General features: G+C 32.7%; 1 protein-coding gene across 7 annotated transcripts; it reads right to left on the reverse strand.

The window, feature by feature from the left end:
• Nucleotides 1-1,745: 1,745 nt before the first annotated feature.
• On the reverse strand, nucleotides 1,746-11,462 carry LOC106757761 (D-lactate dehydrogenase [cytochrome], mitochondrial). Of its 7 annotated transcripts, none has more exons than XM_014640545.2 (18): nucleotides 11,172-11,462; nucleotides 10,703-10,805; nucleotides 10,251-10,351; nucleotides 9,215-9,263; nucleotides 8,281-8,373; nucleotides 6,873-6,987; nucleotides 6,737-6,797; nucleotides 6,425-6,461; nucleotides 6,290-6,351; nucleotides 5,423-5,519; nucleotides 4,647-4,721; nucleotides 4,469-4,577; nucleotides 3,874-3,983; nucleotides 3,587-3,649; nucleotides 3,007-3,086; nucleotides 2,733-2,863; nucleotides 2,540-2,583; nucleotides 1,746-2,252 (listed from the first exon to the last, which is right to left on the reverse strand). In XM_014640545.2, the coding sequence occupies exons 1-18, from the start codon at nucleotides 11,390-11,392 to the stop codon at nucleotides 2,133-2,135; spliced, it is 1,671 nt and encodes a 556-aa protein (XP_014496031.1). In that variant the 5' UTR covers nucleotides 11,393-11,462; the 3' UTR covers nucleotides 1,746-2,132. The 7 variants fall into 7 exon arrangements, 6 of the variants coding, with proteins under 6 accessions (XP_014496031.1, XP_014496032.1, XP_022635023.1 ...); XM_014640546.2 differs by having other exon boundaries at nucleotides 10,703-10,977; nucleotides 11,172-11,290; XR_002667366.1 differs by lacking the exon at nucleotides 1,746-2,252 and having other exon boundaries at nucleotides 2,733-2,858.
• Between the last annotated feature and the right edge of the window lie 4,708 nt (nucleotides 11,463-16,170).

Genomic DNA, 16,170 nt, shown 5'->3' on the forward strand with positions numbered 1-16,170 from the left:
AAAAATTCTGATTTGAACGTCTGAGTGTATTCTGCTGGTCATTCCTAATACACTGATCAGTGAAACAAAACAAAGAACGGAATGAACATTCCACAGAGATAGGAACATCACAAGCATCACCCTCATCCCATCACAACAAAAACATATATACTTTTTTGTCATCAACACTTGTAGAAAAAAAGTAATTTTTGTATAAGTTATTTTTAATTTACAAAGGTTGATTTTCATTTTCTTTTCTTAATTTTATCTTTTAGAAGTGTTTGGTAATACTCCGAAAATTCATATTGACTGAAAGATTTTGCTGTCAAACTATTAATTGCGACAGACATTGCTGAAAGGAAAAAATCATGGCTGTTTATGCTAAATCTATTACAAGCCATTGCGGATATTTTTTATAATATTAACACTAGTCTCACTTCTAACAAAATTAATTTTGAAAAGCAGATAATTTTGAATTAAATTTATCCATCATAATATTTTTTCACGAGCTCGATATTAAAAAATAGAATTTGGTGACTATAAATTAGTAGTGTAAAAAATTACACCGAGAATCAGTAAAAAAATATAATTTTTAAAATGATGATTGTAAAACTCAATAAAATCACGATACATGACCTTTTATTAGATGATAATAAAAAATTGTTTTGCACTCTAAGTGCATATATATTATTTTCTCTTAAAAAAACTAAAAACTTAAATAAACTGCTAAAATTCTAATTACGTGGCGCTAATTGTAAATTCATAGAGACTAATTTCCCCCCTCAACCCATCGTTACCCCCAAACATCATTAAATGGTACGAGAGATTGTTTATATTAGAAGAGATCGGATATCATTTTCCCCTTTTCTTTTAGTCGGAATGATAAAATAAAATCTGTTTAATCCTTTATTTTATTAAAGTACGATTTCCAATCTATATTATTAAATTAATTTTGATAGTGATAGTCATATGATGAAATTTAAGGTGGACAATACGGGTCATTTCGACAGTTTTGACTCCATCTGTCATTTACGTGTAAAACTGGGACGAAATGAGCCAAAAGTCTTGACTCGATAATTTCTTTTAACATAATTTTATTATTTTTTAATTAATTAATTAACATCTTTAATTGGTTAAATTAAGAAGAATATTATCTATATGTTAAATCATTTTATTATAGATAATAATTAAAACTTAATTTGTAAATGTTAGATAATACAAAAAAGTATTTTTAAAATTATTTTTATTTTAATTTTTAATTATAAAATGAGTCAGTGAATTATGTACAATGGCAAGTTCTTTCTTTTGCCATTTTCTTTTTCCGTGGCCGTAAAGATGAGATTTGAAGTAAAAAATAAACTTAGAAGTGAATTACATCAATTTCCTTCTAATTTTGTATGATGATATTATTGCTCGGATGATAGAAACAAAACCCACTTGAGTTCTTTACCCTGATTAAAACTTTTTAGACTTTTTTATATACATGTAAAACCATTCACAATAGCTATGCCAAATCATTTAAAAAGTGTAAATGTCACGTGCGTATTATAGTAATTGTATAACATCTACCAAGTCATTTTTATTTATCCAAATCATATACCTAAATTGAGAAACTTTTCACTCATTTGTCATCTATTTCAACTCTTTTTCATCAAATTCAAACAATTTCATTTCCCCTTTATTTCTCTTTCTTTCATTTCCCCACTCCCTTATTTTTCATCCTCTCGTTCAAACAAATGGTCATTAAAAATCACTGCTCAAAGGAGAGAAAAATATACGAATTAAATTCAAATTTGACTTCATTTCATTTTTGAAAAAAATGAAGTTGTGTCAATGGAAAGGGGACAATGATTGTGCATGGTTACTTTCTCGGTAGGTATTGGGAACAACTCCTCAACAAGTTATAACCATATATATCATATGATATGAAATGAGAAGAGGGAGTATTATTAAGCATCTTACATAGAGTTACTGAGATACGCGAGGCCAGAAACTCCAAAAATGGCCAGAAAATAACGGTGAGCAGCATGGCCTTGTATGGTAAAAAATACATTCTACGGACATGGCTTGATGATAGAAGCAGCAATACGTTGATTTTGAAAATTTATCGTTGATTGTGTACTGCGAACTTACTTCTTGGAGGGACGGTACTACTAGAAACAAACATGGGGAGGAATTAGCTTTCCTGGATTCATGATATTGTTGGGATCCAGGACTGATTTTATCTTTTTCATTGTCCTCAATGCTTCTACTCCGAGTTCTTCTTCAAGATACTGCATGAAATACACTTTCAGAACCAAACTTATAATTATAAAATTTATCGAATACCGCATTTGAAAATAACAAAACATGATCGTCTGACGACAATCTTTTTATGAAAATTATGATTATTAATAACAACCACTGCGTAAAACATGATCGGCTTATTTCTTGTTTATCTTAATATAAAAACGAAGGCATTCTGCAGCCGAGCGGAGCAGGCAGATTATTGTTTTCTAAAGCTAATAGCCTAAACACGCCATATTGTTTTTAAGATTTATTAGAATCACTAGTGCAGTACCTTCATTTTTCCAGTGCCAACACCGTGTTCACCAGTACAAGTTCCTGTTTGGAATAACCATATGCGAATATCAAAATTACAACGGCTTTACTGACTTCATCATTTTTTTAGAAGAAAAACACAGAATATAAAAAAGCACCCGAAATATCAGACTAACAGGCAACGGCAAGAGTCAACAAGTTAATGATAATACCTTCCAATGACAAGGCAGCATGAACCATAAATTGGTTGAGTCTCTCTGCCTCCCGTCGATGTTCTTCTTGGCTAGGATCAAATAGAATAACCGTGTGGAAATTACCATCTCCGGCATGAGCGATTACTGTGCTGGCAAAGGGATACAATACATACACGCATTGATCATATTAGTCTGTTTGATCATCCACAATCATCAGGTAACATAAATTATGACCAATAGAATTTAAGTCCAGTATCCAGAATGAAATAACCCTGATCATGACCAGACTTACCAAACTAGTGGTGAAGCATCCAGCTCCTTTTTAGACCTTGAAATTAAATCACCAAGGTGAGATAAAGGAACACATACATCCTGCGGGAGTTAAATTACCATCCCCCAAACAAGGAAAAAGAAGGTCCTCAGAAAAACATAAATGCAATTGGAAGTCTAGAACAGTTGGAACTCTTCTCATTAAAAAAACTTGGAAAATCCGAATATATTCAAATGCAAGTTTAAAAAAAGCTTCACTTCACATGCTTCTCTTTCAGGTCTTCACAAAAGCATTTTATTCATCAGACCTTGGGATTAACATGAAGATTACAAAGAGGCAAGACAGCTTAGCTATATCTTGTAAAAAATCATTTTAAGAAAGAAAAAAAATTCCTGTCATTCTATTTCCCCATCAACAATAAGCACGAGCACTTAGATCAACATTGGCTAGGTTTGATATGTATATCTTTACTAGCAATCAGATCAAAGTATATATTTTTTTTTATAGTATGAAACTCTTTAGTTAGTTTCCTATCATCTAGCATATAATTAAACAGTGTAAAAAATAAATTAAAATGTATAATATTTCATTACTAACTCACTGAAATCATTGCCTCCAGATTAGGTTCCATTGCAAAGCAAGCCCAGAGTGCCTCTTTCCTTACCTGCAACAGAACAGAGGATATTGAACTAGATGTACAAGTAAATAGTAATACTGACTAATTGATAGTGAGGTCAGCTTCAGTGAACAAGACAGTATAAAGAGAGTAACTTCAAAAGACGCTATACAAAAACTAAGTTTGCTAGCTGTGGATGGATTTGCACAAACATTGGGTTTCAGGGGATGGAGGTGGAGGAAGCTAAGCATAATAAAGGAATAAACTACTACCTTCCAAAGTTCTTTTTTTGCTTCAGGTTCTTCTGCAAATACAAAATCTGAGCCATTGTGCTCAGAAACAATTTTCCGAACAATTTGTGTTTGCTCACGTGCATATGCCTCTGAAGAATATATATATATACACACATACTAAGTTAGGTATTAAATTTATGAAAGTGTAGAGCATCCAATTTAAAGGACACTACATTATTGTTGACGTGAATAATGTAATTAGCTTATTCCATAGACAACTTTCGACTTTTTTCTGTTTCATACTGTCATAACTATTAAATTTATCATGCTACAAGATTTGTTTTGCCCTTGATATTTTACACTAAGCCAATAATGGTGGAAGAACCCAAGGCCATATGAAACTCATATTGGAATCCCATACTTCCTAGGTGGGAGTAAAATCTCATACCTTGCAATTGGATCCTAACATTATCAAATCTTCCAAGAAAATTCTGAACTTTCTCATACATTTGAAGAATGTGATTTGAAATGCTATGAATTTTGATCTATGATATTTTAATATATTCAGAAAATATATTCTATGCTAAACAACAATTTGAAGTTACACCAATAAGAAGAATTTGAAAGGACTAACCTGTTCCTATAAATTCAAACATTAAGGTTGGACTTTCAGGCAAATTTTTCCCATTAGCAATGTTGATAGCTTTCACTTGAACTTCATCCAATAGCTCTACCCTTGACACCTAACCCCCATAAACAGCAACTTGTAATTGGATAGACAGAAATATTGATATTCAAATTCAGAATCCTACCTGTACACCAGACCTCATTGTGGCAATAGCAACATCTGCTGCATCCTTCACAGAGGGAAAATTGCACATTGCAACCTGTGCATTTTGATTAGTCAAATAACCCATATGATTCTAAACAGATACACATAGCAACAAATACAAATGTATTCTGGCAGAATAAAACATATATAAGTTATCTGCATAAATATCCCCTGATGCACCATCTAAATAAAAAGTCACCGCCAGTGAAAATAAAGAACCATGGTTCAAAAGCATTTTTCACCCGATGGGATCATATGACAGCATTGTTCAAATATACTGTCTTCGTGTTTTTATATCTCTAGTCGCCAATTCCAAAAGTTTATGAAATACAATAGGCCAGTACCAACAGATAATAAGTGAAAATGGAAAGAGTGAACGTGTACTCTACCAAGAGCTTGGACTGGCCATGTATGAAAATTGCAGAAGGAAGAAACACAAGGCAGTAGAAAAGGTAAAGCAATTTTCAGAGGAACCTATAGCGGGGGTAGGGGGGAGAGACGTCTAAATGTTGGATGTTGCACTACTTTATAATGAGCTGCTGTTTGTAAATTAAAAACATTCCAGGATAGAAACTAGAAACACAACATTACTATCCAAATTTGGAATTTAGAACACACATCTTGCATTGACACATGTCAAGGATCAAAACCGACATTAAAAAGAGAATGCAATATACAATTTAGTATGTTCATCACAATAACAAAGTTCAATGGACCATATGAAATTTGAGAAAAGGATCAAGTTAATCAATGTACCACTGAATGCTGAGGAATTTTCTGAAGCCGCAGGGTTACTTCTGTTATAAGACCAAGTGTTCCTTCACTTCCAATCATCAAGCGGGTCAAGTCATACCTATAATATATAGTTTGAACAAAAAATTCAGTATCTTATCTTGCTATTACATCAGTTCCAAGAGGGACTCTTTGAAGAATTTTGTAATGTAATGCAAGGGAGTTGTGTTGCTTGCATCCATGAGAAAAAGGATATGTTTGCAGATTTTAGGATCTCACAACGCCTTATGATATGATCAATGTAATCATTATAAGGCTTGGATATTCTTCGTCTTACAAGCTATTTCTGAGATTAAGTTAAACCTTAAACCCAAATTATAAAAGTTGAAGCAGTAATAAATGTTTGGACAAATGATGGCATAAGTGAATATTTTTCAATGCAGTTTATATCTAGGTTTGACATTTAACTCTGCAGATTTTCTGATTCCTAGTGAACAAATTTACCAAGCATATTCAAGATGAAGTGTGTTGGCGAATTGTTTTGCTAATGACATTGTTTGGATGATGGGTGCTAGAGTTGGAGTTGCAAGGAATTGTTTTGGAGACCGAGCTTTTCAATTGAGAACATCAGACAAAATTTATTGATTGTGTCATCAAATACTAGAAAAGTCATCATAATCGACATAGGGACTGTTAAGGATGTTAAATATCATATCCAAGAAGGATAAATGATGTAGAGAAGTGTCTTGGTCAATTTATTGCATTGTTGATAGAGTTTCCGAAAAATTGTCTTCGTAGTTCAATCATACTACCCAACCTCTTGGAAAGCACACCAAAGAGGAAAAATAAGTGAAATGAATTAATAGCTAAAGGCAACAAAATAAAACAAACCCCGCAGCACTCTTCCTGGCACGTGATGCAGTCTTCACAATGTCTCCATTGGCAAGAACCACCTGGAATACACATAGTACAATAAATACAGCATCACATCAATACATTAGAGACCAAAAATTGGGATTAACAAACCTTGAGACTGATGACATTATCACGCATAGTTCCATACCTACAAATTTTTAAGGGGAACCATTAACCTCAGTAAGATGGAACATTTTTATAGCTTTTTTTTATGGTTTTCATAAGATCAGGAAATGTTGAATTACGACGGAATTGCATCAGCATTAAGCTTAGTTATCTTAAGCAACAAGCCTCAAGTAAAAGACCTTCAAACCAAATATTTGACCTTATAAGCAGACAAGTGGCAACAACCAAGATTACACATTTAAACCAGCATGTACTAGTGTATGCCAATGACATGATAATATACATCAGAGTGACTACCTCACAGCTAATGAACCAGAGCAACGTGTAGCACACATGCCTCCAATGCTAGCACCAGGACCTGCTTGTAACAAATAAAAGTTCAACTTAAAATATTAAGCCTCTTTGTCCTTTAACTATCAGAGAACCAACTGACCTGGATCAAGTGGAAAAAATAGTCCATAAGGTTCCAAATACTCATTGAGCTCCATCCATCCAATGCCAGGCTCAACAACAACATCCATGTCATCAACATGTAATGCTTTCACAGTCTAGATTATACCACTAAACAGTGTAAGTATAACAGCTAAAGTGAAGTTCACTTATTTGCATCCCATTCAGTACTTATATGCACACATGATTATATTTTGTATTCTGCATGTGTAAATACATGATTAAGCGTCCTGTCTACATAAGGTGCAAGCACAATAAACAATCTAATGACAATACAATAATCATCAAAATAATACACAGTTGCTGACTCTAACAGAGATTTCTGTACTCCAAATTCAATTAACTATAGCAAGAAATAGATGCAACATAATGGCTTTAGAGTTTTGTGATGATGATACCAAAAGTATTTTCATAATTTGTAATAACAATTAAACAATAATGCATTGATTAATGTGTTCATAGAAAAGCATCTAGCATTCTACAATGGTAATGCTCAATGCATATTACAGTTCAGCAGATAATTAAAACTATGTATTCCATGGGTTGACAAATATAATTCCTAAATTTTACAGAAAAGGAAGCATAAAAAAGTAACATTTGAAAATAAGTAACAATACAGATTGTCTTGAACCCAAAATCCCAAAAGTTTTAAGCTATTAGGTGAGTGCACATAAATGGTTTTACATAGCATCTCTGACAAAAATTATGATATAGCAAGAAGATATTTAGGCCACAAAGAAAAAGCATATAACCTCTATGAGCTCTCAACTCTACCCTAAAGGCAATAAAATTAATAATACATCTGAGATCAATTCAATACAAACCTTAACTTTTATTTCAGAGGGGAAAAATACATCTTAAAACTAATTACAAGTGTGTACTGTTTTGCAGACTGAAGACAACTCCACAGGCAGGTACAATAAAAAAACTCATACTCTGTGTATTTTACCTTAAGGACAATGGTCGGGTAAGTGCATCAAAAAGAACATGCTCAATTCCAACAAAGGACGTCTTATTTGTTCATAGGAGGAGTAGAATTTTTCATGAAGGATGAGAATGAAATAGAAAAGGAAGAAAAAGACTTCTTCCAGAAACATAACGAGAAAAAAAAGGGGGAACGTAAAAATGGAAAACTAGGGATTTAACACCCATTCCAAGCAAATAAAGGTGTCTTCAACTTTCTACAAGTCTATTATGCCTGATTTAATCTCAAACATATCAAAAACAAGTTGTCTTCAGCAACTCTAAAGCAGACATGGGACCAAATTGGCCTTACAAGAGTTTTGCCATAGTCCATTAGAATCAAATATATACTTCATAATTCATAATCTTCATATACTACTGACAATATTATGCAGATATTATACTATTATAATTGAACATGCACATACCTTCATTAATGACATGTCAATGCAAACCCCTCCATGAGGAGATAAGGTGTGACCCTCGATTGATGTAGCACCGCCATATGGTACAATAGGAACCTGTTACCAAAAGCTTTTTAAATAAAACATAGAAAAAAAAAAAAAAACAAACCTAAATTACAACTATCAGTTTCTCAACATCACAATCATTATTTTTTATTAACTTTATTGATCAAAAGGCACTGTACTAACATGCCATATAACTGCTCGTTTTAAAATTTAAATTGTTAGGTGGTGGTCATGGCATGTATTTGTGGTCTTTAAATGAAAGTTCAAATAACATGTCTAACTTAGCAATAAAAGAACTCAAGACTACTGGAAGAAACAAATGGCATGGTTTAAACCATTTGCAGATGCTTTAATACAAGTAATGATAAACGTAGTAGAAAAACATTGTGCAATCAAAGGAAACATCTTGATGAATTAGTTGGATGGCTAAAAACAAAGAATTTTACTTTGGATTGTGATCATTGGCTGAAGCAGTTCTTATGAGACCCATGATGCCTTAGAAAAATTGTTGGGCTATCACAATAGAAATATATGGTTGCAACAAAGATAGAGAAGATAAACTCATGATTGAAAATGAGGTGAAAGAAAAACATGTATTTGATGAAGGGATGATATAGTCTTGTTTGAGGAATACACCTAAAAAAGTAGACTGGACCAAATTCATTATGATGAAAACAGATAAATTCCAAATGTGAAATAATTCAAGTATGAAGGGACAGGAGAAATAAAGTTTTTTTTTTTTAAGGGAGAAAAATAAACACAGAAATTGTGATGAAAAAGCAAGATCAAGTGATATTTGGTTTGGTCCAAATGCCTTTATAATAAAATGTTAAGGCAAAGAAATCACCTAGAACATGCTAAACAACATTTGTTGAGTTAGAACAACGCGAACCTTATGAATGTTACATAAGTTGACAACCTTAGATACCTCTTCTTCAGATCTGCAAATAAGAGTACAGTGCAAGAAAATAAATACACGTGGATTCTTTAACTTCTACCACAAGAATGTATCCACAATATTTTAAAAACCTCTCCTACTCTCCATTGTTCATCCATGGCCAAGTATTAACTATTTAGAAATATAAGAAGTCTTTTTGATATATTGTGATTGTATGTAAGAAATGATAGACAGGTTAGATAAAAAAATTTAAAATCAACACATATCAGAAAGTCATTACATCTCGCATAAGCATTTGCACATAACAAATGTCCTGGAATCTCTAAATAAAATGGCATATTAGACATAAAGCCCTAAATTCTTGTAAACAAAAATATATAGTTCTGCAAGGGTTCGGAGACCTGATGGAAATGATCCAATTTACCAATCTTCAAATCCAGATTGACCAATGTTGTGCAGAAAACTATTTTAATAAAGAAATTAACCTCGTTATTCCAGAACTGTCTGTTTTCAAACAGAATTCAGTTCAAATCTAGAAAGAAAAAAAAAAAACTTGTTTTGAGGTAGAAATACACCACGAGCAAACAATTACAGCATCATGGCTGCATCAGCATATGATATATCAAAATGATATTCAGAACAAAGGCATCTAACAAAATATCACCGGGTCCAATTGCTCTGATGATCATCATAACCTACTATATTATAATTGTCACAATATTACAACTCCACTTGAGAAACACAACAGATTATCAGCATAGCTTAGCAGAAAGTATTTTCAATAGTTTTATTTTGATAATCGTAATGGAAAGAAAGAAGAACATAATTTAAGTCTCTTCAAAACTATAATATTTGGGAAAACACTGCAATACAAACTTCAAAGGTCTTTCTCAATGCAAGTAACAAATTGTGATATACTTAAAATTTAATAGGACAATGCAATCACTGCAACATTGCAAAAGCAATGATCAGATGAACGAGGAAGCAAACACAAATTTCAGCCGGAGCTTCAATTCAGAGTACGTCTCACCTTGGATAAACAATCACATCTGGGATATTAACAGCCTTGTGAAAGCTGTTTTGTGGTTTTCCATGGATATACCTTTCGTCATAATCAACTGATATGTTATCCTGTAGGAATGAAACATTATAACAATGCAGGTTGACAATCACAAGGTAGAAGTTCCAAAACAATTGCTCATTTAGTTTGACTTCATTCGAAACAGACTAAAAGTATTCGTGAATGCTAACTAACAAGCAAGCAATGAAAAAGTAAAACCAGCCTGCCTTCCAAAACACATACCAAGTTTCACAAATTAGAATATAAGTTGTAACTAAACAACCAGACAAGAAACAGCAAGAACTAAAAGAAATTTTCAAATATAATTGATCATCAAATTAGAACCGACCGAATGATTTGAAAGCCTGTCTTTCCTATGTGCACATTTACAGAATATTAAGATAAGGGAACATATGCTGTACCTGACAGATGATTTTCAACTCCTCGAGAAGCTCCCGCGGAAATTCCTTCTGTGATCCCTTAACAACGTATTGCGTGCTACCTTTGCCCCCGACATTCACACCTCTAACATCCATTGCAAGACACGGCATGTCCGTGATCAAACAATTACTTGATCAATCGAGAGTATTCACAACTAACTACTCTTTAAACCATTATAAAAACATAACAGTTCTCGTATTCACTCTGAAGTAGAAGAATCAGTTCATACATGCTTAGAAGTTCCTAGTAGCATATCCTTGAAAAAAAAAAAAAAACTACGGCCGTAACTCTACAATCTCTAAAAATAAGATGAGAGTAAGCACACATAATATCATATGACTAAATCGTGTTAGGTTTTCACAGCACAGGTGTCGTCTGAATTCATAATCGACGAACGAGTAATAATCAATGAATTCAAATTGAGACATAAAAAAATTGGGAAAAGAGAACCTGTCGGAGTCGCAGAAGGAAGGACTGAAGTGTGGATGAAGAGCGAATGATCCAGCGGAAAGAGCAAGAGCGAAAGGAAGCAGAGAAGTTGAGCGTGCGTTCCTGGAAGAGTGATTGTTGAAGACGGTGGGTTCGTATTTATTGTGGAGGGTGCGGTAGCGATAAAAGAGCTTGGAGGAAGAATATCGTAAGCGAAAGAACCATGACGAGAAATTTGACATGCTGATGAATGGTGGCAACTGATAAGGCTGGTTCTACCTTTTCTCCCCAAGTCTATTTTAAAAACTGAACCAAAACTCATAATAAACGTAGTTTTTCAAGTTACAAATAACTTCTCATTAATCTATTATCGAACATTAGAACTCTGATGATAAAAGAAATATCCTTCAAATTTAAAGAAATTTAAAAAATCATTTCACACAAACTCATTTTCATTAATTCAAATTAAAATTTTAAATTATGACAAGTTAAGGAGAGAAATTAATATATTTCTAATTCATAAAATTACAAGCCTTAAAAAAACGCAATTCCTAATCTTAAAAACCAATCTACATTTTCAATTATTGAATCTATTTTACTTGAGATAAAAACTCATAATCTTTGGACAAATCTAAGCAACAAAGAATATAATATTTTACATTGCTCAACTATTATCCTGGTTCTAGAAAACAAACGGGTAACATTTGTAGATTACGAAAAGATAATTATATTATTTGGAAGATTAATCTTTGCAAATATTTTTAAGAACTAAAAAAAGAATATTACATGAATTTGAGAAATTAAAATTAGTTACAAAAGGAAGTAATGAATCACGATTTAAATAATTTTTTAAAGAAACAATGTAAATTTTCTTAATTAAAGATTCCAAGTATTATTACATACAAAACTTACACTATATTTTCTTAAAAAGAAATTGATATATATGATTCTAGAGATAACAATTCTCAATTTCACAGATATATGGGTTAAGTTTTTAACCATGCATCTTCAAATGTTTTTAAAATTTTAAAATTATCTTCTTTAATTCAAAAATCCTATACACAATTTTTTTTTTTTTGTGTTTTATTAAATTTTGAAATTGGACAAAAAAAAATTCTTTATCAAATTTTAAAATTTGTTAAAATGTTTAAAAAAATTTAATCATATTTTTACAAAATCTTTCATTAAATTTCAAAATTCAATAAAATAATTCTTTATCAAATTTTAAAATTCGATAAAAGAATCTCCTATTAGATTTGAAATCCAATAAAGAAAAATATAACTTTTAATATTATTTTTAGAGATTAGGAATACATAATAAAATGTTTGAAAATGCCATGTAGAAAAATAAGAAAAGAAACAAATAAAGTTTATAAAATTAAGATGTCAACAAAAATTCCATTGAACAAGATCATCCCATGAGTCAACTTTTAAAGCAAAATACCTTTAAAAACAAAAATGAAAAAAAAAATATATATATAAAAACATCTTTATACATATGAAAAAAATTTATTCAATCAAAGTTTAAATTTAGTATGAATAACGAGTTGAAATTAAATGAGGTCAAAGCTAACATTATCTCAAGTTGGTAAACATGGATGGAGGTTATCCATGTCAAACCAAAATGTTGAGACAACTTAAGATAAGTGAATTCAAATATAAACAAGTTAAACCCATGTTACCAAAATCGAGATATGTTTAGGTGAAGTTGAGTTGGTAAAAAACCATGTCTATTCAAGGTGGTCTTAGGTTAGGATGGACAAAACTAAATTGAATTCTAACAAGTTGACCAAGTTATATCTAGGTTAAGTCACGATCATATTGAGCCAGTTATTCAACACATGGTCCTACTTATTAAGTAAATGTCCTTATTGAAGCCTCCAACCAATGAAGAAAAAAATATGTCAAATTTGTTAAATAAACTTAAATTTAAAAAAAAAGGTTAAAAGTATAATTTTTTATTTTGTTAGTTTCAAGGGCATGGGATATTTTTCTATTGTTTAATTTTTATATTTTTGTACGTAACTTGTTTTGTACGACTTTCAATGGCCTTATTCAATTAATGAAAGGTAGTGCAGTATACTTCAGAGAAAAACATTTTTCGTGCGTGAGATTAGTTTAAAAAAGTAGTATCGGAGCTTTATGCTCTGAGTACTGAGATAGAGAAAAAAGAGAAAGGGGAGAGTCAAACATCGTAAGGGAAATAAGGAGTGCTTGATTTTTTTCATGAGAGATAACAAAGGTTGTCAATGGTATGAGTGTGCCATAATTGACGAGAAAACCCAATTATGATAATTGATGCTTGCATATTAAGGCATTATTAAGATCCTAAGACATTTGGGATATGGTGGAAGACGAATATGTTGAAACTGATGAGGATGAACCTCAGACGGTGGCAGAGACAACCCTGTTGAAAAAAACACGTGCAAGAGATAGGTCAACATTGTATTTTCTCTACAATATAGTAGATGAGTTGGGATTCGAAAAAATAGTGAATGCCAAATCAACAAAGGAAGTCCGGGAGATATGGGAGGTTGCATATAATGGCGACAACCGTGTCAGACAAGTTTGAATACAAGCTCTCAGAGGGGAGTTTGAATGGTTGAAGATGGAGCCCAAAGAGTATATAACGAGTACATAACTCGGGTGGAAAAGGTGGTCAACCAACTCGACAAGAATGGAGAACAAATGTCATCTAGCTGGGTTGTGGAAAATATTTTGAGATCCCTTACAAAAGATTTCGAAAGTATTGTGTGTGCATCGAAGAATCGAAGGACTTGTCAGTTCTCATAGTGGATGAACTTGTTACGTCATTGGAAGCCCACGAATAAAGGAGAAGGAGTTGGGATGAACGGGTTGAACCTCTCAATCAAGCACTGCAAACACAGTTTGACTATAATGAAACTCGGATTACTCAGAACTGAGGTCCTAGAAGAAGAGGAGGCTGAGGTGATGAAGGGCAAACCGGTCAGCAAAATTGGCATGACTGAGGACAAGGGAAAGGCCGAGGAAATTGGTCAGAAGTAGAGTGTTTTAAGTGTGGCAATCACGGTCACTATGCACATGAATGTAGATCAAGGAAGTGCTACAATTGTGGTAAGCTCGGTCACATAGCTAAATTTTGTTGAAAAGTGAGAGAAACCTTCTTACACGGTCACTATGCACATGAATGTAGATCAAGGAAGTGCTACAATTGTGGTAAGCTCGGTCACATTGCTAAACTTTGTTGAAAAGTGAGAGAAACCTTCTTACATAAGAAGAAGGTGAAAAAGAGATGGGAATTTTGTTGATGTCAAAGATCTCAAAGTTGAAGGTGGAGAATTGGGATGTTAGACCATGTTTGAAATCAAAGGCTGAGGAGATTTTTACGAACTCAGTATGATATATAGATACTGGAGCAACCAATCACATGTGTGGAGATAAGTCTCTCTTTGATGAACTCACCAAGGTGGAGGTCAGATTTGTGTCTTTTGGAGATGACTCCAAGGTGGTCGTGAAGGGACGTGGAACAATCCAACATATGTAGAAGGATGGAAAAGTTGGAGAGATTAGGGACGTTTACTGTATTCCTAAACTGAAGAATAATATTTTAAATGTGGGTCAATTGTTGTAAAAAGGTAACTCAATTTTAATAAAGGACCAAGTACTACATTTAAAGGAGAAGAATGGTCGTCTTGTAGCAAAAGTAAGAATGAAGAGAAATCGAATGTTTAAACTGGAGTTACAGATTTTGCAGGAAGAGGTGTTTGAAGGTGGACATGAAAGATGAAGCAATGATATGGCACTTTCGGTTTGGGCACCTTAACTTTCGAAGCTCGATCGAGCTCTCAAGGAGAGAATTAGTACTCAGAGTACCCGGTATAGAATTTGAGAAGAAATTTTGTGAAGAATGTGTGCTCGAAAAACAGTCAAGAACGAAGTTTTCAAACTCGATCATGTACAAGGCAAAAGAGCAACTTAAATGGGTACACAGTGACCTATGTGGGCCTATTACTCCTAGCTCATTTAGTTGTAAAAGGTATTTCATCTCATTTATAGATGATTTCTCTAGAAAAGCTTGGGTGTATTTTTACAGAAGAAGTCGGAAGCACTAAGGACATTTAAGATGTTCAGACTGATGGTGGAAAAAGAAACCAACAAGAAAATTAAAGGATTAATTGGAGGTGAATTCACATCAACAAAGTTTAAGGAATATTATGAAGAGCGGGGGATAAGGCATTTTCTTACAACTCCATATTCACCACAACAGAATGGTGTGGCGGAGACGAAGAATAGGACTATTCTTGATATGGTTCGAACCATGCTTAAAGAGAAAAATATGCCAAAAGAGTTTTGGGCGAAGACTGTGCAGTGTGTTATATATGTACAAAACAGGTACCCACATTCGAAGTTGGATGGAATGACACCATAGTAAGCATTGAGTGGAAGAAAGCCAAGTGTCAAACTTTTTAAAGTTTCAGAAGCATAACTTATACACATGTCCCAAGTCAACTCAGAACGAAACATGATGATAAAAGTAAAATATATGTTTTTATTTACTATGACGAACAGGCGAAATATTACAAGTTTTACAATCTAGTTTCAAGAAAAATTCAGATAAGCCTACCAAGATGTTCTAGTAAATGAAAATAGTGAATGAAATTGGGTTGACTTGAAGAAAAACTTCAGAAAGCATGATATTTGAGATAAAAGACTCGAATAACAATACCAGGTGCCCGGAGATCACAAATGAAAGAGTGAATGAACATGATGAAAAAGAAAACGATCTTATAAAGTCAAAATTTCGGAGTCTAAATGACATTTATAACTCTACTGAGGTACATATAATATTAACATATGTAAAAGATGAAGAATTTAAAGTTGTTAACATCGTTTCAGGATGAAGAAAGAAAAAAAATGTTAGTTTATGGAGAATTTTGTTAAATAAACTTAAATTTAAAAGAGTAAAGAGTGTAATTTTTTATTTTGTTAGTTTTAGAAGCATTGGAATATTTTTTCGTTGTTTAGTTTTTATATATAA

The sequence above is a fragment of the Vigna radiata genome, chromosome 3, assembly GCF_000741045.1.
Source record: "Vigna radiata var. radiata cultivar VC1973A chromosome 3, Vradiata_ver6, whole genome shotgun sequence".
Lineage (NCBI taxonomy): Eukaryota > Viridiplantae > Streptophyta > Magnoliopsida > Fabales > Fabaceae > Vigna > Vigna radiata.

Excerpts from the sequence above, each read along its gene's own strand:
- LOC106757761 (XM_014640545.2), bottom strand. The coding sequence starts at position 11,392 with ATGTCAAATTTCTCGTCATGGTTCTTTCGCTTACGATATTCTTCCTCC. Across the intron at positions 4,578-4,646 it reads CAATGAGGTCTGGTGTACAG|GTGTCAAGGGTAGAGCTATT; the intron begins GTAGGATTCTGA and ends TATGGGGGTTAG. Across the intron at positions 3,650-3,873 it reads CAAAAAAAGAACTTTGGAAG|GTAAGGAAAGAGGCACTCTG; the intron begins GTAGTAGTTTAT and ends GTTCTGTTGCAG.